This window comes from Opisthocomus hoazin, chromosome 4 (assembly GCF_030867145.1).
Source record: "Opisthocomus hoazin isolate bOpiHoa1 chromosome 4, bOpiHoa1.hap1, whole genome shotgun sequence".
Classification (NCBI taxonomy): Eukaryota; Metazoa; Chordata; class Aves; order Opisthocomiformes; family Opisthocomidae; genus Opisthocomus; species Opisthocomus hoazin.
In genome coordinates this window covers 82,532,118-82,555,429 of record NC_134417.1, presented here as the reverse complement: position 1 = coordinate 82,555,429, position 23,312 = coordinate 82,532,118, and the positions used below count along the sequence as shown (strand labels likewise).

Genomic DNA, 23,312 nt, shown 5'->3' with positions numbered 1-23,312 from the left:
CCTATATGAAGGAAGAAATAACTTTTGAGTGATTTTCTCCTCTAGGTGTGTTTTTTCTTTCCTTTGGTTTGAGCTCTGGACAGGAGCCTCTGCCTTCTCCTGCTATGTTTACAGGTTTGGAAAATCTCGATTTGAGACGTTCAGCTAGTACTGTGTTCTGTTGCTGCTTTCCTAAGCCTCGTGTCTTGTCTTCTCAAGTCCAGCCACGGGTGCAGAAGTAGGTCTGGAAGGTGATGTCCAGGACAACCTGACTTTTGCCACTCTGTTTACTGTAATGCCTATCAAAAAAGCTGCTTAGCTGCTGGTAAGATGCTAACTGGTACTGCCCTGTTTCCCTAGGCTCCTGTGTTACTATCTATGTCTCTGGTTTTAAAAGAAGTAGTTTGTGAAAAGCAGGTGCAGGCTTTTGTTCTGTACTCATTACTATACATTACGTAGTGCCTGCTACTCTTGTAGTGCCATGACAAAACCAAACCAGTAACAGGGCTGGAGTGACAAAAGGCCACTTGCCATTCTTTTCTCGTGAGAAAGAAACTGTGCCTGTAGAAGTCCTGTTAATTTTCAGGTCAGAGTCACCCCATACCAAGGAAAAAGTTGTTTAAGCCCGTCTTTCCTTATTGCAGTATTTTGCATTTCTTCTTTAGAAAAAAAAAAGAAATCATCATCTCTGTATTGCTCCCTGTTGCTAGAGAGTGAGCTGCCCCACAGAATAAGAAAGCTACCACGTGTTTTCCCAGAGAAATCACAAACGTGGATCCTTGTGCTCTTGTTCGGCATTTTTTTCCTTCATACTTACAGCTAAAACTGTTATGCTGCAGTATAAGTACATCAGGATGAAGTAATTACAGTAGAATTACATTAGGATGAAGTAATTGTGGTAGGAATAATGAGGCTTAAACAAATGTTTGGTTAGGAACTGAAGAGCTGAGGACCGGAGTTGTGAGTCAGGTAAGATGGCCAAGATACCTGCACCAACTATGAAGAGAATTCCAAGCGTCAGATTGTGTCAGGTTGTGTCCAGGCTTCGTCCCAGGCCACTCTGTTCTACCTCTTGCCTGTCTTCTTTCGCATGTTCTGTCTCCCCGCTGTTCCCCTCCTTAAAGTCATTTAGCTGTTCATTTTGCTCCCTTCCTGTCTCCTTTTGGTGGCTTTGGAGAAGGGCACAGGCTACAATTATGGGAAGTTCTTGACCAGTTAGGCTGGTTGTCTTGTAGAATGACCTCCAGTGATGAAAAAGATGCTAGTAAACAGGTAAAACACACTTATTTTTGACTGTGTTAATGCAGCTGCAATTAAGACATGGCTGCAAAGAAGGAGGTAGAAAGGAAAAAGAAGACAAAAGAGAACAGCAGGGCATACTGGTAGCTGGGAAGCACATGAAAAGAAAGTAATATTTTCAGCCCTCACTCGGAGGCACACATTCTTCTGGCCTTTTCGCAGACCTCTTCTGAGGCAGCTAGATAATCTGCAAGAAGAGAGAAAATAATTAGGCAACGGCCTCTTTTGACTTTCACAGTCTGCTACAATGAATGAGGATTTTAGGTGAAGGCTTCTTCCAAGTGTTAACCGGCAAAGGAATTAATCACATTTCAATTACGCGTTGTCAGCTTCAAAGCGAACAGCCTGCTTGCGGAAGGTCGCGGTTCGCTTTGCTTCACTGTTTCTGTCGTACCGTCTGCGGATGCAGCAGAACAAGCCCAGATTTGGCGTTTCCCAGCCGTTCTATATTAAAAAATAAGGCGCTCCACTGGCCTTTCGGCAAAGTTTCGTCCCCCTTGTCAGCTCACGGCGGCCCCGCACCCGGGGTGGAGCACAGCCCAGCTTTTCCAATGCCCGCATTAAACGAACGCCTCGCAGCGGCAGGGCTGGGAGCCGGCACCGCGGCGCGGGGGGCTCTGTCCGTGCGGCGGGCACCGCGCCTCAGCTCACCGCAAGCACCGGCCCACCGGCGCTCACGTCGTCCGCCCCAGCCCAGCCGGCCGGGGGCAATTCCGAGCCCACGGGCAGAGCCCAGCCCGCCGGAGGCAGCGACCACCGCCCTGGGGGGGGCCGCCCGGTAACCGGCCCGTCGCCATGGCGCCGAGTGCGGCCCGCGGGCCGCTTCCGCCCGCCGCCGGATGTCGCCGCGAGGGCCCTCACCGGAGAGGCGGGTCGCTGCCGGAGCGCGGCGCCGGGGTCGTCGCTGCCGCCGTTGCCCCTCCCGCCCTCCTTCTCCTCTTCCTCCTCTTCCTCCTCTTCCTCCTCCTTCTCCTCCTTCTCCTCCTCCCCCCGCCGCCTGCGGCCCTGCCCCCGCCCTCCCGCCCGCCGTCCCGGCTGTGGCTGACAGGTGAGTGCGGGGGGCTGCGGCGCCCCTTCTCCCCGCTCCCCTCAGCGGGGTGCAGACCCTCCGCCATCTTCCCGCCCGGCGAGACATCCCCCCCCCCCCCCCCCGGCGTCAGCCCCCGAGGGGCTGCGGGTGCGGCCTGGCGCGGGTGGAGCAGCGGGGAGGGGAAGGGCCGGGCCGGGCCGGGCCGGGGGTCTCGGGGGAGGCGCGGGGGCAGCGGGCGCTGCCTGCGCGGTGCCGCCGCCTCGCGGGGCCCGTGAAAGCGGGGCTCCGGCCCCGGCACCCCCTCCCAGCCCGCGGTTTGTTTCCGCGTGGAACGGCTTGCGCGTTCTTTCTTAAAAACTGAAACAACAGCAGATAACCCCGGCTGCTTCTCCCCTCCTGTGGGCCGGGGATTTTCCCAAGATTTTGTTGAACGCCTCCAGCCCGAGGCGATAGGGCCGGTTCCAGGTCTGCAGGCGGCGAGGCTGCTGGCTGAGCTCGGCCGTGTGCTGCTGCGTGTCCTGGGGGCCGGCCGAGCGCGGTGCCTCCTTACCTCACAGGCCGGGTGCGGGTCCTCCGACACGCGTACCGACAGACAGAAATGAAGCGCCCGGGTTCCCTGGAGCGGGCGCAGCTGCAGAGCCGGGGAGTGCTGCTGGTGGTGGGACGGGGTAGATCTGGCCTTCGGCAGCGGGAGGGTGACTTGGAACCATCCCAGATGGGTAAAAGTTATGGCTGTAAAGAGCCATTTGCAGTCTTTCTCTCTTTTCCTGACCTAAAACCGATGAAAGCAAAATTGAAGGAAGAATTAACGTGCTTAATGTATTCAGAGGTTGAGTAAATGTTAGGTTCCAGTTGTAGGAGGAAATGAGATAAAAAGGTTGTGCTTATGCAGAGGTGAGGACAACTTTTTCAAGTTAAGCCTTCAACTGTTATTCAAGGACGTCTTGGTGTTTACGAGAAAAGAAAAACTTGTGCGTGTGCTTTTATCCCTCTTGTTATATCTTCCAGCTTGTCAAAGTTTGTTTCATTACTGCGTTTTAAAGTATGCTGGATATAACAAGTCATTCATGGAAGATTTACGTAAAGAACTGGTGGAACAGCTTCTGTGAAGTGATTCAGTGTCATTGAGTACACCTTGAAACATCTATTGTTCGGGCACCCATTTTGCAACATCACAGCAGTATCTTTCTCCTTGAGCGAATTTCCCAAACTGTTTGCCAAGCAAGCCTGCAGTTGGCATTTCTTATATGATATTTTTGAAAGTGAGCTGGTAACCTCAGGAATCCTCAGCTGTGTTTTCTAATGAGTAGTTTACATTAGATAAGATCCGGTGTGTGTCAGCCCTAATGTGTGTTGTTGTAATAACTTTAAATGCATCTTTGTGTGTTGTGGACTCGGGCAGTTATTTTAAGAAAAGATGCCTGTACCAAACATTAGAATTTAAGGCAGAGTCCACTGTAATGTGGTTTTTTTTTTAATGCCTGGTGTTTATATGTACATTTGTCCCTAACCTAGGTTTATGGTGTTAAATCTAAAGGTAACGCTTTCTGGGAGGAGACTGTCTCTCTAATGTAGACATGCCTTTCCACCATCTTTCTTTGAAGTTTAGGATTTGTTTAAAGGATGCAGTCTCTTGTATGGACTGAAATGCTTGAGAGTGTTAGTATGGTCCCGGGAGAAATATTGTGAGTGCGGTGATAGTGTTTTTAAAAGAAGCCAGAACTAGTATGTGTCAAGTAAGGAGAAGTTAAGTGGTATCGTATTTTACACATTTGAGATGAGATTGGGGTTGTTTTATGTCGTGAAATTTTTAAGTCTTGGAGCTAAGACTGGTAGCTTGTCTTGTGAGTTGAAGGCTGGGGTGTGGGACTTGTTCTGGAGGCCACCGCTTCAGACCTTTGTGGGTAGAGTTTGTTAGTGCCACCACTGGTTAGTGAGCACTGAGGAATGGACAGGAATCGGGATGGCCTCCTTACAAACCAGGGTGATTTGTTGTTTTGTCATCCTGGAGTAATACTCGCTATTTTGAGAATGGCTTAGTGTTTCAAGATGGAAGGACTGGGTACTAGCAGTGCTGTTCCACGTACTGTTGAAAGATCTGGTAGTTCTCATGTGGAAGGCCATATGAGGAAATGCTTCTATTTATTGGTGCTTCAGAGAAGCTTGCTAAATGTGTCATAATTAGTGTCAAAGTTATTTGCTTTTGTTGATGTCTTAAGCAGTAAGACAAGTTGTTGATGTCTTAAGCAGTAAGATTCTAATTTATGGGCAAGTAATATATTCCTAAATGAAAAGCAGTGACATTAGAGGTCACTCTGCTTGCATAAAAGCATAATAGCAATTTATCTAGTACATTGAGAATAAGTACTTAAATATTGTTTGTTGAGAGACTAGCACAGTAGGATGCTGGCCTCTGAATGCAGTGCAGTGCTTCCTTAAGCAAATACCTGGTTAAATCACCTTTGCTCTTGAACTTCCTTAGGATTCCTCACCCTCAGGTCTTGTATTTGCATACCATGTAGGCTACTTCTAAGCTATTAGGGATTTGCTAGTGTAGGAATGGGAGCTAAAATGTCTGTGAAACAGCCAAGGAAATAAAAGTGGCCTTCAAACGTGTTTTTAGGATTTAACCAGCTTAAGTAATTTAGCAGGACCTGATGCTGTCTGTTGAACTCTTCAGTGGAGTCAGCTAATCGATACCTATTAATAAAACAAGGTCTGATATATATACTCATAGGTAACTAGTGTTACATGTGAGGTTATGTAGTACCTCATACCTTTTAAACTAATTGAAACAGCAAGCATACCGAGCGAGCGTAGGTGGCACAGATCTCAAAGGAAAGTTGTATGCTTTCAGGATGTCAGCAATTTCACTTAGCAGGTCTTCATCTGATGATTGTTAGTGGACCCAGGCAGGTTTCTTCTATATTCTAAATTTTAAAAAATCATCTAAGTTTGATAATTATTGTTTAATATTAGTTAATATAAGTCTGTATGGTTTGAGTATGTCATTTCTTACTTTAGTAGACTGTTCGGCAGGCTAGGCCTGCGCTGCATTTTGGTATGATTGCAGCATTTGCTGACTTAGTTGGATTGGCAAGATCAAAGCTTACTCGCAGCAAAACTGGGCTGGCTGACACTTTGATATTGGTGTTAGAAGCTTGGTCAGAGTAGATACTTCCTAATGTGTTAAAGCTTTTACTGTTGATTTCCAGCTGTATAACATACTTAAAATTCATTGGTGCATCTTCTTCACTATGCTTTCTTGTCAAAGGGAGGCTGTCACATTTTCAGCGGTGGATGCCTTCCCCTTTTACATTTTGAGGAACATCCAGTTTTGTTTGAAAGTATGCTGCACTAAATTTAGAAAAAAAAAAAAATCAATGTTGCAATGCTCGAGTGGATTTCAGAAGGTTTGAGCACACTTATCAGTGGTTCTAGCATCATCTGTGATGATCTGGAATGGTTTTGTCTCCTAAATATTTATCTTTCGAAAAACATCTAGTCATACAAAAAAGTCTGTTTAGCCTGATCTTTCTCAGGCATGCTGTGTTCTTGGAGCTTACGTGTAATTGATGACACTTGAATATACAGCATCCTTGAAACAATTTGTTCACTGAAGACCTTAAAATGGAAGTTTTACTCCTTTAAATTTGATTTATCTGCATATTAATAAAGAATGTAGTGGCATACTTTGATACTTAAATTCCCTTAACTCATGAGTAATGCTGTCAAACCGAGTTACATGTAATTAAGAACTTGATAGCTGTAATCATTCTCCTCTCTTTCCCCTTTCCCTCCCTGCTTCGTGGAAAAAACCCACGTTAATTGGCATCTTTGTATCTTCAGGTTTTAATGTTGCACAGGACAATAATTACTATTGTAAAAAGCCTTTGTTTCTTATGTGGTATACATGGAAATTTTGTTCTAAACCGTGTTTGAAAATGAGAGACCTGAGACTAAGGGATTTAAGAGCACACACAAATACAGTAAAATTGTTTCCGTTTTTTGTATGTTGTTTTTTATTTTTTTATTTTTTAAATAATCCTTTAAATAGTGAGTATTACTATTGCTAAACTCCAAACAAAATGGAGCAGGGAGATCTTGAGTAAGAGATGTTGCTAAAACTTCCTGATGCTTTCGCTTTCCAGACCTGTGTGTTGTCCTGAATGAACAAAAAAGGAAGTGCAATACTGTAGCCATTCTGTCTGTGCTCTGACACTTCTTAAAACGTTTTTCTTGGCTTCAACAGCATGCATACCCCAGGAATTCTTTCCTTTCATCAGTCTGCTTGTTCTGTGTTCAAGAGTAGAAGAAGTAGGCAAGTAGAGTTAGTTGATTGGTGCAGTGAATTTTTAACTCTAGTAAGAGGAATGTGTGCACTTCTGGTGCCATTTCTCCATTGTAGCTGAATAAAACAGTAATTGGTTACACATCTGCTCTTTACTGTTACTCTGATGAAATATTTCCTGTGACTGAATACATGGTAACATCTGTTACAGAAAGGTAGGTGGCAGAACTTTAATTTAACACACTGTAAAATATGCTGTGAGTTTAATTAAACAGTGTAACAGAAATACTGAAGTATCTTTGCATTCAGAAAGTGGTAATCAGCTATGGTCTAGATGCTTTCTAGGACACGTTTTTCTCCCCTACTTCTGCTGATTGACTTTGTCGGAAATTCATTTGGTACCGTTCTCTTTAGGCTTTAACAAATCACTGTGTGGAGAACACCATGCAAACGTAGCATTTTCCAAAACGATTGGGCAGAAAGCTCAGTATGTCTTGTAAGCTCACTTTTTAATAATACAGTACTCGTGAACTGCCACCCTTATTGAGTATAGTTTAATAATACAACATGCTTCCCTTTTTCTGTTTTTTGCTTTTTTCTGTGAAAGTACTTTTGTTCAGCTCTCTTTACTCTTCATTGCTAATTTTTAGCTTTTGTGAATTCACCTCCATTTGGTTCAGGAATCAAGAGTCCCATACTTCTTGGTGATTTTTCATCCTACTTGTGGAATTACTAGGTAGAAGGAAAGTGAATTTAGTGAATTTATCTTTTCAGAACCCATTTATAACACTCAAAAGTTATGATTAACTACATCTGACAATCAATATGTAATGGGTTGTTTTGAAGCCTTTTATTTGTACTTTGTTTGACTGCAGTTTGGTGCTTAGCCTTGACTTGTGTTGGTGTTTTCTCTCACCCCCCTTTCCTGTTGTGTGGTGTGTTCTAACTACAAAAGTTTAAAAAATGTGAAAGACTTTGACTGGTTTGTATCCTACTGACTGTTTCACTAATCAATATTTAATATGGTTTTCATAGGATATGTAACATGACACTGATATTCTGGACAGGTAATTTTCATTGTTTGAAAACCTTACATAATAAGGGGAATCAGGTAACTGCTAGAAATGAGCACCTTATTTATTTTTTTAGCATCATATTGCCAAGGATCTGTTTTTTTAAATCTATACTTGAAACACCTATAGCTTCTTACTGTTTCAATTAGCATCAAAATATATCTGAAGTTATCAAAGTGAAGTTAAATATTTAAAGGGACACTGTCACTTTTTAAAACTGAATTTACATCCTGGATCCAAAAACTCTCTAATTATTGCTCCCTTACTGAAAGTTCATAAGGCTCTGGTGGAATTCAGGAGCATACTACAGGCAGTGAAGCTAGTGCCCTTTGGCTTCTCCGTCCTGTCCTCTGTATGCACATGCCTGCTTGTTGCCTCTTCGGTTGCAGCTTCGCTATGGCTGTGTGCTCCCTCTTGCAGAGCCTGGGGAGGAGCGTGCATGCTTGCTCTCTCCGGAACAGTGCATGGGTGATGTGGTCACGCTGGTGCATGAGGAGAGTGCAGTTACTGTCGGCGACACTGGCTGCAGGTGCAGTGCTGCTACTCAATAGATACAATAGCGGAGGTGGTTCTTGTCTTTTCTGTTTGCCTATGAGCTGTGAAAGTAGAAACCTTCATGTAGTTAATGTGAGAGATTCGCTATGTGAAAATGTAATCTCATGCATTTGACTGTGTCCCTTTAAAGTCTACATGCTAGAACGTATAGCTGCCATATCTCTATGTACTGATACTGAGTGGTGCAGCTGATTCGCTTGAGGGAAGGGATACTGTCCAGAGGGACCTTGGCAGGCTTGAGGAGTGGGCCCCTGTGAACCTCATGGAGTTCAACAAGGCCAAGGGCAAGGTCCTGCACCTTGGGTTGGGGCAACCTGCAATATCAGTGTGGGCTGGAGGCTGAGTGCGCTGAAAAATTGGGTATGAGGCAGCAATGTGTACTTGCAGCCCAGGAAGCCAGTCATATCCAGTCACAGCCAGTGGTACAAGACAGGCACAGACCTGTTGGAGCGGGTCCAGAGGAGCCCACAAAAATGATCAGAGGGCTGGAACACCTCTCCTGTGAGAAAAGGCTGAGACAGTTGGGGTTGCTCAGCCTGGAAAAGAGGAGTCTTTGGGGAGACCTTATTTTGATGTTTCAGTACTTAAAGGGCGCTTATAAGAAAGACAGAGAGAGACTTTCTACCAGGGCCTGTAGTGACAGGACGAAGGGTAATGGTTATAAACTGAGAGAGGGTGGGTTTAGATTGGACATAAGGAAGAATTTTTTACGGTAAGAGTGATGAATCACTGGAGCAAGTTGCCCAGGGAGGTGGTAGATGCCCCATCCCTGGAAACATTCAAGAAGGTCACGCTGGACGAGGCTCTGAGCAACCTGATCTAGTGGAAGGTGTCCCTGCTCATTGCAGGGGGGTTGGACTAGATGACCTTTAAAGGTCCATCCCAACCTAAACCATTGTATGATTCTGTGAAGCAATCGCGAAAAGGGTATTTCTTGGTAAAGTAATCTAAAATGAAGCAGCTTGGCAGCAGAGGGCAAATGGAAGTTGAGTTATGCCCGGTAAGACATAAACCATGTTAGTGTCTCTGTGTATAACTGCAGCTCAGGAGCTATATCTGGCAGGAATCAGAAATTAGTTGGGTTTTTTTTTTCACAGATCTTAAGTGAAACAGTGTCAACTGACTTATATGATTATATGTAACTCTGTGTTTGTATAGATAGAGAACTGTTTAACACATCTGTGTGTGTGCACACAGTTTGGTGCTTTGGGCCTTAGAAAGTAATCCAAACACTGCAGAAACCAGTAAACTGAAAGCTGTTGAAGGAGTGGTTCCCAAGGAAGATAGAAAGGAGGGTGGGAGAGAGGAGAATATATGTGTGTTTGAGATCTGATCAGATTTTGAAAAGAAACAGAAATGTGATGAGTGCTGAAAACCTGTTCCTAGCTGTTGACCATATGTCCAAGAACAGGAAGATACTTATTGAAACACAGAAAATTGGCCATAACTGGTTTATGGGATGGGCTTTTTATATTTCAGTCCTCTCTTTCTGTGTCAGAGGAACCTAGCCACAGTGAAAAAAGAAATCTAGTCAAATAGGAAGCCACTTAATGGTAGGTCTTTCCCTTCTTTCTTCTTTAATTTGTGAACATAGCTAATTAGTTAAGACTGATTAATCACACATAAAAAGCTCTGATGGGATTAGGTGCAGGGGAGGACTGTGCAGAGTCCAGAGGAAATTAAGAAAATCATTTCAGTGCAGTACAAGATACTGGTGCAACCTGAATTTTATTTTAGATTCACTATCAAATTGATGTCAGGTTACTGGAACTCAGGTGTTCCAAAAGCTAATTAAAATGCCAAGTTTTTTAATGAGAAAATTTGAGATGGATGGGCATCAAAACCTTAACTAAATCTAGTCTCATTTTTATATAAATTTAAATATCTTATATATTTTCATTTTGTGATATTAAGACGAAAGCAAATTTAAAGCTGTTTTTATTCATGGCACATACTGTGGTTTTAGTGAGCTATGCTTTTCCTTGGCTTTATGATATGTTAAAAAGCTGAAAATAGCATGTCAGAACCACCAAACTGGTTAGTGCCTGATCTTGTTAATAGCGATGGTGCTCATTCCTAGCTTGAGATCTAGTGTGTTGGCGGATCTTAAATTGGAAGTGGTCCTGGGTTTGGTTTGAATTTCTCTGATCAACTTATTTAAAAGGAAGCTTATTTGCTCTGTTAGCTTTGCCAACTCTGCTCTCCTATTCCTTTGCAGACTATTGCAGCTATTTTAAGTTGTAATTGTTGTTTCAGAAATCATTTATGCTGGAGAATGATTTTTTGTTTTGTTCTCAGTGTTCATGATTGAAAAATTTTGAGTAATCAGTCTTAAAACTTTTGAAATGTTTAACAACTGGTACCGTATGAGACAAAAAATAATTTCTGTTGAATATCAGGTTTAATTTAAAGAAAAATCCAGTAATTAATTTTTTTTTAAAAATAAGATTTTGACAGCAAAGAACATATTCTCCATGTTTATGCAAGAAATCAAACGTGATTTGATTTTTCTTAAACAGGGGAAAGCAGTAGATCATGCATGGTAATATTAATTGGTGATACTGTCAGGTGATTTTAAAGATACTAAAAAGCATATTCGACTTTAACAAGCCGACAAAAATTAATAAGAACAGCAACCACCTGGTAAGTCATAAGTTCTTCTCAGAAGTTCCTGGGCACTTTAACTGTCCAAGAAAGTAAAACCATGAGCTGTCAAAAATGGTGGAAAGTAGTTTTCTGTCATTAAAATTAATTTCTGCTTATGTGTAGACAAGCACATTATTAAATTTTGTATGCTAACACTTACTGTTGCATAATATCTTTTTTTATCTGACAGTGTCCCTAAATTATCATGTCTGTTTGCTTTCATTTTCCAGCTGGGTTTTAATTTTGCATGCATTTCAGTGAAATATAGTGTGCCTAATAGCTGTTTCCTGGAAGCATTGTGGGGCTGTCTCTGCTACTGTTCTCCAAAATGAGCAAGGTCATGGAATTTGTTTTCCTTTTGTGGAGGTTTGTTAGCTAGTGAATAAGCAGTGCAAAAGTGATTGCACTGTATTTATGTACATGCATATGTGTTTTTGAACTTAATGTTGTTTAAAGAATAGCTGTAAGTAATAGGGATCCCTTCTTTTTAATGACACCCCAAACAACTCCAAAATTTAGTAGAACTAAATATTTCTATTTTGAGAAAAAAATTTTAAACTCTGGTTAGTTTGACAGAGCAATTTGTGATGTGTAATGCTTGTCCTTAGTTTATCATAGGAGCCTCTGTGAAGCGGTTTTTTTGAAGTAATGCCAATAGAAAGTGGAAGTTGTGCATCTGCTCGCCAAGCAAAGCAGAAACGTAAATCGCACAGTCTTTCAATCCGAAGAACCAACAGTTCTGAGCAAGAACGGGCAGGACTGCAGAGAGACATGTTGGAAGGGCAGGTAAGATAATACGCTGCTGCTTGGATAACTTCCTGAACTTTTTCATGAGAAGTGTTTTCTATGTGAAGAAATTAAATAAACCTAGTTAAGGAAGTATGTCCAGTAACGCTGCAGGAACAGCAGACTTTGTTGCTTGTAAGTGCTGACTGCCTTTGGAAACTATTGATGTGGATGTTGACAGTGTTTCAGGTTGTATTCGGACCTGTGGAGCTTTTTATTGGCTTTTGTGTATATCTACATGAATGATAAAACCATGAAGAAATACAAAGAAATAGCTTATTTATTTCACTGTGCACCCAACTCCCCCCGCCTCCTTAAAGCTGAAGATAGATTCCTGATTTCAGAAGTGTGAATTTAGAATAGTAGTAACCCAGGAATATGAATAAACCAGTATATTTGTTATTATGACTCTGACGGGGAAGGTATTAGTGGGAATGCTGTTCTGTGTTCCTTTCTATAAAGTAAACAAATATTGCCTACTTGACAGAGGTGTGAACTGACTTAAATTTTTGTTTGTGCGCTGTGGGTTTTTTTTTTTTTGATTTGGCTCAAATGAAGGTGCAATCTTCTGTGTGTTAAACTTAAGGGAAAGAACAACCACCACAGACTTCTGTAATTTTCTTAAGCATGTCAGTCTGTGTAGTGGACGCAATCTGGAGCCACTTGGAGTGTTTCACCTAACAATATGGAGATTAACTGTAGGTAGGGCTCCTGTAGGAACTGTTTTTTTTAGTGCTGCCAAAGATAAGCAAATGGCAGTTTGAAAACTGTTTACTGTCAGATTGAATATGCAGTGTTCATGTGGATCTGGCAAAGGTGATGCAAAACTTGATTTTTGTCAGAGGGGTGGTTTGAAATACTCATGGTGTTCGGCTAGGAGAAACCTCACTTTCTGGATTCTGCAGATACTCGGAAGGGAAAACCTGGTGTTTTCTCAGTGTTGCAACAGATTATTATTATTTTTTTTTAATTCAATCTATTATTCAGTTAATTGCAGTGTTAGTTTTCTGGGAACTAACAGAGCCGAAGTTGTTGCTTGTAGTCATCTGGAAGTTGGAGACTGTAAGTACTTGCATAGAAAACTGTTCATGCGTTTGGGCTATTACAGCCTTACTTCAGGAAAGCGGTGAAGGGCAGCTGAGAGGTCAAGGCATGCTGTCACTTCTGTGTAGTAAAACAAAATTTTAAGCTGTTTTAGTATTTCTTACCAAACTCTGTAAGTGTTTTATGCTTTAATATATAAATGTTTTCTGTAGCATCGTATTTAATTTTGTTGACCTTTAACCTTGGACAGCCAGTGGCAGATTCTAATGAGTAGAGAGCATTAATGCCCATTCACAGTGCAGCTGTAAACTGCATGAGATCTGGATAAGTACTTTTACAGATAAACATAACATTATTACATGGTATTTTAATAACCTAATTTAAATAATGCCAACTTTAAAGAGAGTAAAGGAATTGGATGTGTTTTACTATGCTGGTTACTTTAGGACAGGTTAAGATTTGCTTATGCTTTCAGGCTCTGAGAAATGGATTGAAAACCTTTCCTACGTGTCTTCTTCTGTTTCAAAAGTTGTAGGATAACCTAGTTTCTTTCATAATCTTGCTGTATGGAATTATTGGGTAATTGAATTGGAAATAATTGTTCTGACTGCAGTGTTTCTCTTAATATTTTCATTTATGTAGTAGTCTTGTTTAACCAATTTTGTTTCAAGTTGTTTTTATTCGGGATCTGTTTCACATTCTGATTAACTGTGAATGCATGAACGAAAGTACTGTCTCAAGGGAGAGCCCAGTGAAGATGCAGAAAGAAATATCATAGGGGGTCATAAGGAGCATAGGACCACTTCTTTCAGCACAGTGCCTGTGTCTTCACAGTGCCACAGCTTAAAGTAGCTGGGAAACTAGCGTGAAATGGAATTACGCACCAAGCACGTGTGTTCTGTGTCATGACTATTAGTTGTTTCTCTTGCTCTTCCCTTTAAAATTGCTGTTCAGGAATAACTTATAAAATCAGGATCATGACAGACTTTTCTAACTATTTCTGAAGACAAGAATCTTGACTGTATGAACAAAAAATGTGAGTGAGATTAAATTCTGGTTGTTTGGATGCTGACTTGATGGAAGGCGCATGCTGCCCTCTGATGGCTAATATGCACATGCTGCTTAATTCAGTCAGTTTATAGGAATGGAACCAATTTGATCTGTACTTGTAGTTAGACTATATAGTTATCAGACTAATGATCGTATTTTCTTATTTGTGTTTTTTTAGTAGCGTGCTGTGCTTTAAAGATGTTTGTTAGTACTAGGTTCTCAATGTGCAGTAAGCTGTCTTGCTGTCTGCTCACCAGTGTTTGATAACAGAATCATTGATATAGTAAGAACCTTGACTCCCAACAGAAATCAGTACTTAACTTGTTTTGGATATATAGGGAAAATATGGTGCTGATCTCTGTTTTAGAGGCAGGTGAATAAAATTTAAATGACTGGCTAACATGAACTTGTGGTCAAGCTGTGTATTGAGCTCAGATCGTATAAATGCTCTCTTAGTGGTTTTATTACATACTTGTTTTTGTGCCTCGGAATTACTGTGTTGATTATGCTGAAGAAAAAAGTCAGCCCTCCGCTGTGAATTTGCTTCAAAAGGCTTTCTGTGAAGAGGAGATGCCAGAATAATATCTGGGGAGGGAAGGATTAGAAACTGCACTTTCCTTCACGTTTAGTTATGGTTAGTGACAAAAGTAGGCAGGGGTTAAAAATGTGTTTAAAAGGTTAGTTTGTCTCAAGCTTTGGTAATGAGGTGCTTTATGATGACAACTTCCGAACCTAATGCATAGTCAACTTCTGGATTACTTTGTCAACCAAAGGTGTTCTTTCTTCTTGATCTGGAAGCAACTTGACATTATATTACAAATTTTTTTCCACCTTTTTTCTTTAATGAGTTGTACATGTATCTCGGTTTTATAATTAATCTCTAGTAAAAAAGAAACCCACAGGTAATTTGAATTCTGTCCCTTGAAAGAGAAAGAATATTTAAAGTTAATAATTTTATGATGCACAGAGCCTTTTGTTTTGTGTTCTATGCTAGTGGTAGTTTTAATTTCCCTCCTTGCTGGGAGATAGAGAGACCTGTTAAAATCAGTTTAAGATTGAAGTATAACTACATAAAATATATGTGAAGAAAAATACAAACCCAAATATTTTGCCTTCTAGGATTCTAAGCTACCATCTTCTGTCCGGAATACACTCCTTGAACTTTTTGGACAAATAGAGCGGGAGTTTGAAAACCTGTATATTGAAAATTTGGAATGTGAGTATCGATGTTTTTCCAGCAACTTACGAATTGTTTGGATTTAGGATATAGCAGTGCTAATTGAGATGCTTACCTTGGATACTGTAGTGTAATTACTGTAGCTTTTCTGCAGGGAGTTTAAGAATTGTTTTGAGCCTGTAGCCAAAGATAGGGTTTGTACCTTTTCAGAAAAATCACTTTCTTTGCTCTTTGACCCAAGGAGTGAGAACTGATGTGTGTCACCATCCTTGACTCTTAGGCAAAGGAAGTGAAGCGGCTGTCTCCGTGTCGTTGTAGGCTCTGGTATACACCATCTTAATCTGGCAGTAGCTCTGTTCAGCCACTGAAGTTTGTGTCTTTGATGTATATTTACAGGCTTAACTTTGATCATGTAAGATTAATAAATAAAATTGGATAAGTGTCTTACTTGAAAAAGTGTAAAATGTGGTGGGTTTGGATCATGCTACTTAGTACATGGCATAACCAACACCCACAACTCTTCACGAATTTTGAAGCTGAGCACTCAGATAAAAATTCCAGGTGTATCTACAAAAAATGTTATTTGTTTACTGGTAGTGCAGTTATATGGTAATGTGAGTGATCCAAGGTGGTGAAAGAGGATCCAGAGTAAGTAACGTAGACAGTCATACAGTAAAGCCTCCGCTAAATTTTCCTTGCTGGATCTTGGAAGCTGTGTTGCGTGGCTTGGCTTCTGAATTGTGGAATCTGTCTGGTTTGGCTCCAAGTCAAATTCTTTTCCACACCTAATCTGTTCCCACACTTAAACCAAACACTCATGTTAAAAATCTGTTCTTGTGTGCTTTTTGAAAATGTGCTGGCGTTTTATTCTCTTACAACCTGAGATTGTATTGATTAAAGTCTATCATCAACACTATGCGTTTTTTAGTGACAATTTGCAAAACTGAGGTCTCAGCCTCCTGCTGAGAAGATGGCTGGTAGCAAGAAAAGTAGGGATTCCCCTGCCCCAAACTTCAGAAATGTTTCAGAAAACAAGCGATGAATTTGTCTGTACCCTTCAGAGTGGTGTTAATTTCCTTCCATTCCATTTCTGTTTCTTCTGCATCTTCCTCCTTCACTTCACAGTTCTAGTTCACTCCTGGCCCTTGTGATCTCTTTCTACGCCCCTAACAATTAGTGAATTTTTCTCTTCTGATGCTCAGCCTGTTATTTTTTTTGTTCTTGGTCTAATTCCTACACTAGTGTTGCTGTACTACACATAGACAATCTCAGGGTTTTCCTCACTGGCTTTTCATACATTCCTTCTCCCTTATTACAACTTATTTTTAGTTTCTTCCCTTTCCTATCTCTTCCAGACTTCAGTCTTAATCCTTTCAGGTAATACTTGTATCTGCCTAGCTTGTTTGTTTCAGTCATCCGTTACTAGATGCCTGTCTCTTTGTTTACTTCTCTTTCATATTATCTGTGCTTTATAGAAGTTTAGGTGTATGTGGCTGGGAAAGAGAATCTTGCTTTGCTCATTTCAAGCACTTGGATGTGGTGTGGAAGTTCTAGTGCTTAAAACTGAGTCTTCAGTGAATTTCTCAGAAATGGCAGGAACCATACTCCTGATGGGTCACATTCTCCCACATTTCAAAGCCTGGAGTGAATGACTTTTTTTAAAGAAGTCCTAAGAATTTGTGGAAAGACAGACTGGGACTTACTCTGAAGAACAGTGGAAAACTGCTTGGTTAAAGCCTCTCAATAAGATTTCACTTGAGGAGAATATTTAGAGTGTCAGCTCAGATTTTGAGAAAAAGCTATAAGCCACTGCAATGTTCTTTCTAAAATGAAGTTGAGCAACTTTAAAGCAGCTGAGCCACTGGAAATCATTCATGAATACCTGACTTGTTTTAACTATGCCATCACTCTGTCTGGTGTTGAAATGGTACTGGTGAGAGTTATAAATAATTGACAGAAATGCATATTCTTGTTACAAATACATGCTTTGTCTGATGTGCAATGGAAATATTTTGATCGTATTTAGTGTTTCTAAAACACTTGAATGTAAAATGTATATGTCATTCTACATTTTTTAATGGATTTCAAAGTATAAAAATAAACATTTGCTGCACTGCCTTTCTTGCTGAAACTCTTAATAGTAGATGGTTGTTCAGGGGAGAGTACTATTTTGTGATTAAGATGATCTTTGTCAAGAAATGACATACTAATTCTGTAGCTAAAATATTTATGATGCTCTAAGTTTTCTGTCTTCTGTTGGATTTAATTCAATACAAGTGTGCCATGTATTTCACAGCAAGTGTTTTGTTAAGCCTTAGCCACATTTATTAGTAAAAGTAACAGTAATTAGAAGCCACTAATAATGTTCCTTGGAATCTGGGTCAAGGTTGAACTCTGGAAAATTCAGCATGAGTCTTGGTTTATGTCTTGGTGAGACCTGCTTTTGTAAAATCACAGCTGATCTCTTTTCCTGTCCTTAGCATAAAATAGATTGCTTACTAACCATAATAATTCTTAAATAGTATGTTACTAATGTTGTTAATGATACTAATTTTTTTGTATTAATGTGAATTTTTTGTTACTGATAGTGCGTAGAGAGATTGATACACTGAATGAGCGTTTAGCAGCCGAAGGACAGACTATTGATGGAGCTGAACTGAGCAAAGGACAACTGAAAACAAAAGGTAAGAGAGCCATAATGAATCCTGAACTAGTATTATTGAATTTACTTTCTGTGTACTTTGCTGGCCAAAACTTAGAATCTTGCTGAAGGGAATTAATACCAGTTACTTATACAAATAAGCTAATGCTATATTTGAAATATCTTCATTTGAATTTATTTATCTCAACAGCCAGTCATAGTACCAGTCAGCTTTCTCAGAAGTTAAAGACAACTTACAAGGCATCTACTAGCAAGGTATGAGACAAATTAAACCTCTACTCATCAATACGTACTAACATGGCTATCTTTAATTTGTAAATTGTGGTTTCTTTAAGCTGAGTAGTGCTATTCTTTAAGTAAACCTGCCCCATGATGAACAGCATCTTTGTCTTGGATTCATCAGTTACCCATTACTTCAACCACACTATATGACATTTTTACAGTAGTTGCTCACCTTTTTTAAAGAGTGAATGTTGGAGGGGAGCGAGTGTGTACGTGCATGTATGTGGGCTAACTTGTGTAAAAAGAACTAAAAAAAGAGATCAGTTTCATGAGGGAAATGGAGAACAGAGCAGATAGTGAATTTCTGAATAAAGATTTGGGTATTACAGTTGAAGTGGGTTTTTAAGTAGGCGTCTATACGTGTACTCTTAGCACGGTTACCCTTTCTGATGTTTTTCATTTTGCACATCTGCATCTGTCTGTCTGGTTTTTTTGTTTTCCTCTTCCTCTCCTCTTTTTCAATTTTCATAGTTTACTTGCTGCTCTTTTTGCCCTGTCTCAGGGTCATTTTGTGACGTGTTATTAAGGGTAAATGAGATGTGAGGAAACCACAGTGGGATCTGGTACATGAATCAGCTATATAAGAAGCTCTGTGCTGACTGACCTGTATTGCAGGCTAAGGTGTGGCTATGGAATGACTGTAGTTGTCTTGGAGATACCATCTGTTCAGTAGTCTGAAAGTTTGAGAGTAAGAGTAGTGTGAAATAGATCTAAGTTACTGTGGGGTTTTTTTGTCTCATTTTTATTTTATTGCTTCTCAGACTTTATTTTTTATTCTTGCCAATCTGATGCATAGAGGTGCCTCTTCCTTTTTCTTAAGAATTAATGAATTACAAATTCTTTAATGAGGCAACTTAAATAGGGACAATGTCATATTAATAGGGTCAAGATAGTATTAGTACCCCTACTATGCAATTATGAATTGATACTTTCTCTAGTGTAGTGTTGGGGTTTTTAATTTCATTTTCTTTTATTTAAGGCTGGTGTTAAATGCTTGTCTTCTTTTACTTGTTTGCAACGTAGCACTCGTATTCGTTCCCAGGCAAGGCAGGCGGACCTCGCAACTTCAGTGTGGAAAGTTGGGAAATATGGGGTGGAGACTCCTGGGTAACTGCTTTGCTTCCTGATGTTCTGATATGCATGCACAGCAAAGTAGCCATGAGGAGTGGAACATGAAGAATTTAATACTTTATTATAGCCATCGTACATGTCATATCAATCGATAACCAGCAGATGTTTGAACGTGCTGATATATTTCTTTCCACAACTTTGAACCAGAGTTTACTGGGGATAGAGAGGAGAGCTGAGGGGAATAGTAAAGGTGAAAGCATCTCTCTCCAGTGTGTTCTTTGAAACCTTTCTGCACTTCATGGGAGTGGCTTTGTTTCGACCACTTCTTCCTTCCTACACAGACGTCAAAGCTGCAGCCTTTTGTCTCTTGACCCACAAAGAGACTATAGCCAAAAGTCAGGAATGACTGCAACGAAGTTTCTGACAAACTATGATCTTTCTGTCTGTATCCTGACTTGATGCAGTTAGAGTGCCCTAGTACTATCTGAGAAAATGACATTTGAAGAGTTTTAGGAGATCAACAGCTTTGAAATTCTTATGTCTGGATTTATGGGCATTGAGTGAATGATGCTGTTCACCAAAAATGGGTTGTGTTCCAAACTCAGTGGGGTAGTGGATTGCGACTTTTTAGACCATCCTTTGTACTGTTACTATATGCCTAATTAGAAACTTGTCAGAAGTCTTATATTTATGTATTTATTTTTATTTTATTTTTGTTTTTTCCCTGTGGATAATTAGAACAGACTTAAGTTTTACAAACCATTTGTTTTGTGTAATTGCATGCGATTACATTTTTCTGATTGCCAATCTATAAAGAATTTAGGTTTGCTCTGGAAAGAGCTTTCAATATTTGCTTGTTATAATGAGAAAGCTGACCCTTGGCTGCTTTAATATTGGTAAAACATGCTAAGACTAAACCAATCTGTTCATTTTCTGGGGGAAAATGCTGAGGTAAACATGCGTAATTTAGATCCTTCACAGAAAATTCCCATACCTGGGTTCTTGTGATCCCTTAGCTGAGTTAGGAGTCTGAATGTGAAGTTGGCAAAACTCATATCAGAAAAGGATGCTTTTAGCAGCAGGGGTTATTCACCAGTGCTGAAATCCTGAAGATATAGCCTAGTTCTAGTGCTTGGTACTCTAAAAATAAATTTTTGTATATGTTAATGGACAAGATCCTGTAATTTAACTGCAGTAGTTTGTAGATGGAGGAATCTCTATGTGAAATTCATGTTTTGATGTTAACAATATGTTATTGCTGATGTTAACAATCCTTGGCTGTGACAGTTGCTAAGACATGAGGAAAACATGAACAGTTTATGCAGAATCCTAAAATTAACTGAAATGATATAACTCGCTCCCTCATAAACTAGCTTCCGGGATCTCTGATTCTTTTGGATCAGTAAAAGGACTCTTATTAAAGGAGGGTGTTTCTTCACCCAGCAGTTGAAAGGAATAAAACTTTTTGGAAGATGTAGTTTTTGACCTCACTGCTCTAATGTTGCTACACAGGAAATTCCATTCATTGGTCACAGTGTAATGCTACTGGACCAGTCCTTAATTGACCAAGTTTTCATTCTTATTTCTAATGTGTGCTGTCTGCTTAAGAGACATTTTTACAGGGTGCTTCAATTTGTTTGCCATGCAATTGTTTCAGTTTGTATTCAGTTTGCATTTGTTTACATGTTAAGCAGTTGTTTTCATGGTGTTTCAGTTTTCAGTTGTTTACATGGCAAACAGTTGTTTCCTGATTAGCAAATCTCTGTATAGAAGGAAGTACATGAAACTATGGATTTAAGAAAGAGCACAGACAAAGGTGAAGCACTCAGGATATGATTGCCCACTTATTTGTGTTTGTATATGATAATCTAAGATCTACTGAAGTTATTTTAAAAATTTTCTGCAGTACAGAGGCCTCTTTTTAGCAAGTTGCATGTTATTTAAGTATTTCCTTTCCGTTCTTGCAAAATTGTTTATGTATGGTTAAAGACCCAGGAAGTTATCCAGGCTCTCTCTAGTTTATCTAGTTAGTGGTATGTGAAGTGAGGGAGAGTGAAAAAGAAAGAAAGAATTAAAAAAAAAAAAGTGTAGAAAAAGTGTGCATTAGGTAAATATCTGTATCTGGATGTTTAGTGTTAGATAGTGTTCTTGAACTCTTATGTTCTGTGTGGTCATTCAAGACTGCTAATACTCTAAAAGGAATTTTACAGCCTTGCCATTAAATGATCAATGAAACCAATGTCCAGCAGTTTTGGAAAATCTGTGCTTGTTGATGAGTAGGAAGTAGTTTCTTCAAAGAAACTTTTGCATGAGGATTTGACTCCACATTAGAAAGACAGAATGCAAGCATAGTTCGAATGTAGGATTGAGAGTTGAAAAACTTGTTCAAGTTTGGAATTTGAGCTGAGTGCTGTATCCGTCCTTAATTGTTTACTTAATTCTGCTGTTCCATGACTCATACATGATTCCATTTACTGTAAGGACTATATTCAGTGTGAAATTTGCATTGTAAGATTGTATTCAGAGCCCATGAAACTCTGCAGTATGACTGAACTAGTAATCTTTACCATTAACCCCTTTTCTTTTCCGTGCATGTTAATAGTTGTTCCTTCTTGTGCTGTGAAACCGAAATGCAGATTAGCTGTTGATCTGGAATTCAAATAGGGCATTATCATTTCATCATGGGAAAGCTGACATGCTCAGGATTTGGAATGTTCTTGCAGATATTCTTTAAATTTTAAAAACCTTTTTGGAAGTAATTTGCTTTAATGACATACTTAAGACCTTTTTTTATACCAAAAAACTAATGGGATTTTAACTGTAGTTTATTGTATCTGAAATGTAGACTTAATTAATTTTCTAACTTTTATTAAGCTGTAGATAAGTCTTACTGTGATTTGTGTGAAGAATTTAAAGGTTTTGACTTAACCGGTCAGATAGATACCTGCCCATAATTGCATGCAGAGGAAAACACTGATAAATTGAAGTCGTCTTTTTGTTTCAGTTTTAACAAAACTTTTCAGATAGTCTTTCTCAAAGAACAGTTACGAGCTTCAAGACTTGTGGGGTAGAAATAGGGTATTTCTAACAGTAGTTTTACTTTTTGAAGTCATCTTTCACCATTCCATTTCAATTGTCTCTGGAAGTGTTCCAGCAAGACAAACTTCTTTTTTTTTTTTTTTAAAAAAAAATTGCACTCCTCTTTATCTGAAAATGTAGAATTTCTGCAATTTGGTTCCTTTCTGTAGATACTGAGTGTTTTCAGCCTTCCTGTGCTACAGTGCCTTGTAGTTAAACCATTTGTACTTGACGTTTTCTTTCTTTCATTTGGTATTACTTATGCACATACTAATTTGGATTTAATAAGTCTTCTCTGTTTTCCCTTAACAGCATTGACTCTGAGGAAATTTGCTTGTCAAATGTTTAGATGAGTTTGACATATCTTTTTTAAAAAGAAAGCTTTGTTACACAAATAAACTGGCATATGCTCTCAGGTTAATATTTGATTTGATTAGCTTTGTGCAGTTTTGAAGAAAACCAGCAGAGTGTTTTAAATGGAAATGTTTCTGGATTTGACTAGAATTATATAAGAAGTACATTTTTTCAAAGACGTTAGACTGGATAACGTAGACCATCTTAAAGTTAATAGATGTACTTGTGTGGCAATAGGCAAGGAAAGTTTTGAGATTTTTTTTTTTTTAATTGTAATCCTTTACCCAAACTGAATGGGAAGTGCACACTGCATTTGCACAACTCATTACTCCATTGAGATTGTGTTATTGTAGTACAGATTAATTTATCTTGTATTCTCTTAAAAGGGGGTGTTATTAAAAAAGAGAAAGAAATTAAGAGGTATGTTTGCATCCAAACTCACTTTCCTACCATCAAATGTCAAATTTTTGACAACAGTGAACTGTCAGAACACTGAAGAATCGTTATGGAAAAGTTAGTATCTATTTATACTTGTGAGATAATTACTTAATCTTGGGTCAATGTGGAAAAAAATATGTTGGTGTCTCTGCTATTTCAGATTGTATCCAGTTTTAAAACTACAACATCAAGGGCAATCTGTCAACTGGTAAAGGAATATGTTGGCCACAGGGATGGTATTTGGGATGTCAGTGTCGCGAAAACTCAACCAGTGGTGTTGGGGACTGCATCTGCTGGTAAAGTTTTGTGTTGCTTGAATCTTTAGAAAATTCTGTTTTAGTCCTTAAGCTATAGCAAATGTAGATCAAAAGCGTACTTGAATACTTACCTCCACACTGAGAGAGTCGATTTAAAGAAGTTTGGTAGCTGAAAAATTCTTAAATTGGAATTTCCTTGAAATGCATTTAACCTTTAGAAGGTTCAGGCATCCTTGTGGA

At 39.6% G+C, this 23,312-nt stretch overlaps 1 protein-coding gene across 3 annotated transcripts in view; it reads left to right on the top strand.

The window, feature by feature from the left end:
- Positions 1–2,120: 2,120 nt before the first annotated feature.
- WDR37 (WD repeat domain 37) overlaps positions 2,121–23,312 on the top strand; it is a 50,729-nt gene continuing 29,537 nt past the window's right edge. Inside the window, exons 1-7 of one of the 3 annotated variants that reach the window (XM_075419722.1) lie at positions 2,121–2,326; positions 7,635–7,666; positions 11,482–11,659; positions 14,873–14,969; positions 17,519–17,614; positions 17,783–17,847; positions 22,976–23,111. In XM_075419722.1, the coding sequence (XP_075275837.1) occupies positions 11,522–11,659; positions 14,873–14,969; positions 17,519–17,614; positions 17,783–17,847; positions 22,976–23,111 (532 nt within the window). In that variant the 5' untranslated portion in view covers positions 2,121–2,326; positions 7,635–7,666; positions 11,482–11,521. Of the gene's footprint in view, positions 2,327–7,634; positions 7,667–9,711; positions 9,781–11,481; positions 11,660–14,872; positions 14,970–17,518; positions 17,615–17,782; positions 17,848–22,975; positions 23,112–23,312 lie in introns of those variants that run through there. The other 2 variants (XM_075419724.1, XM_075419725.1) reach the window with 2 other exon arrangements.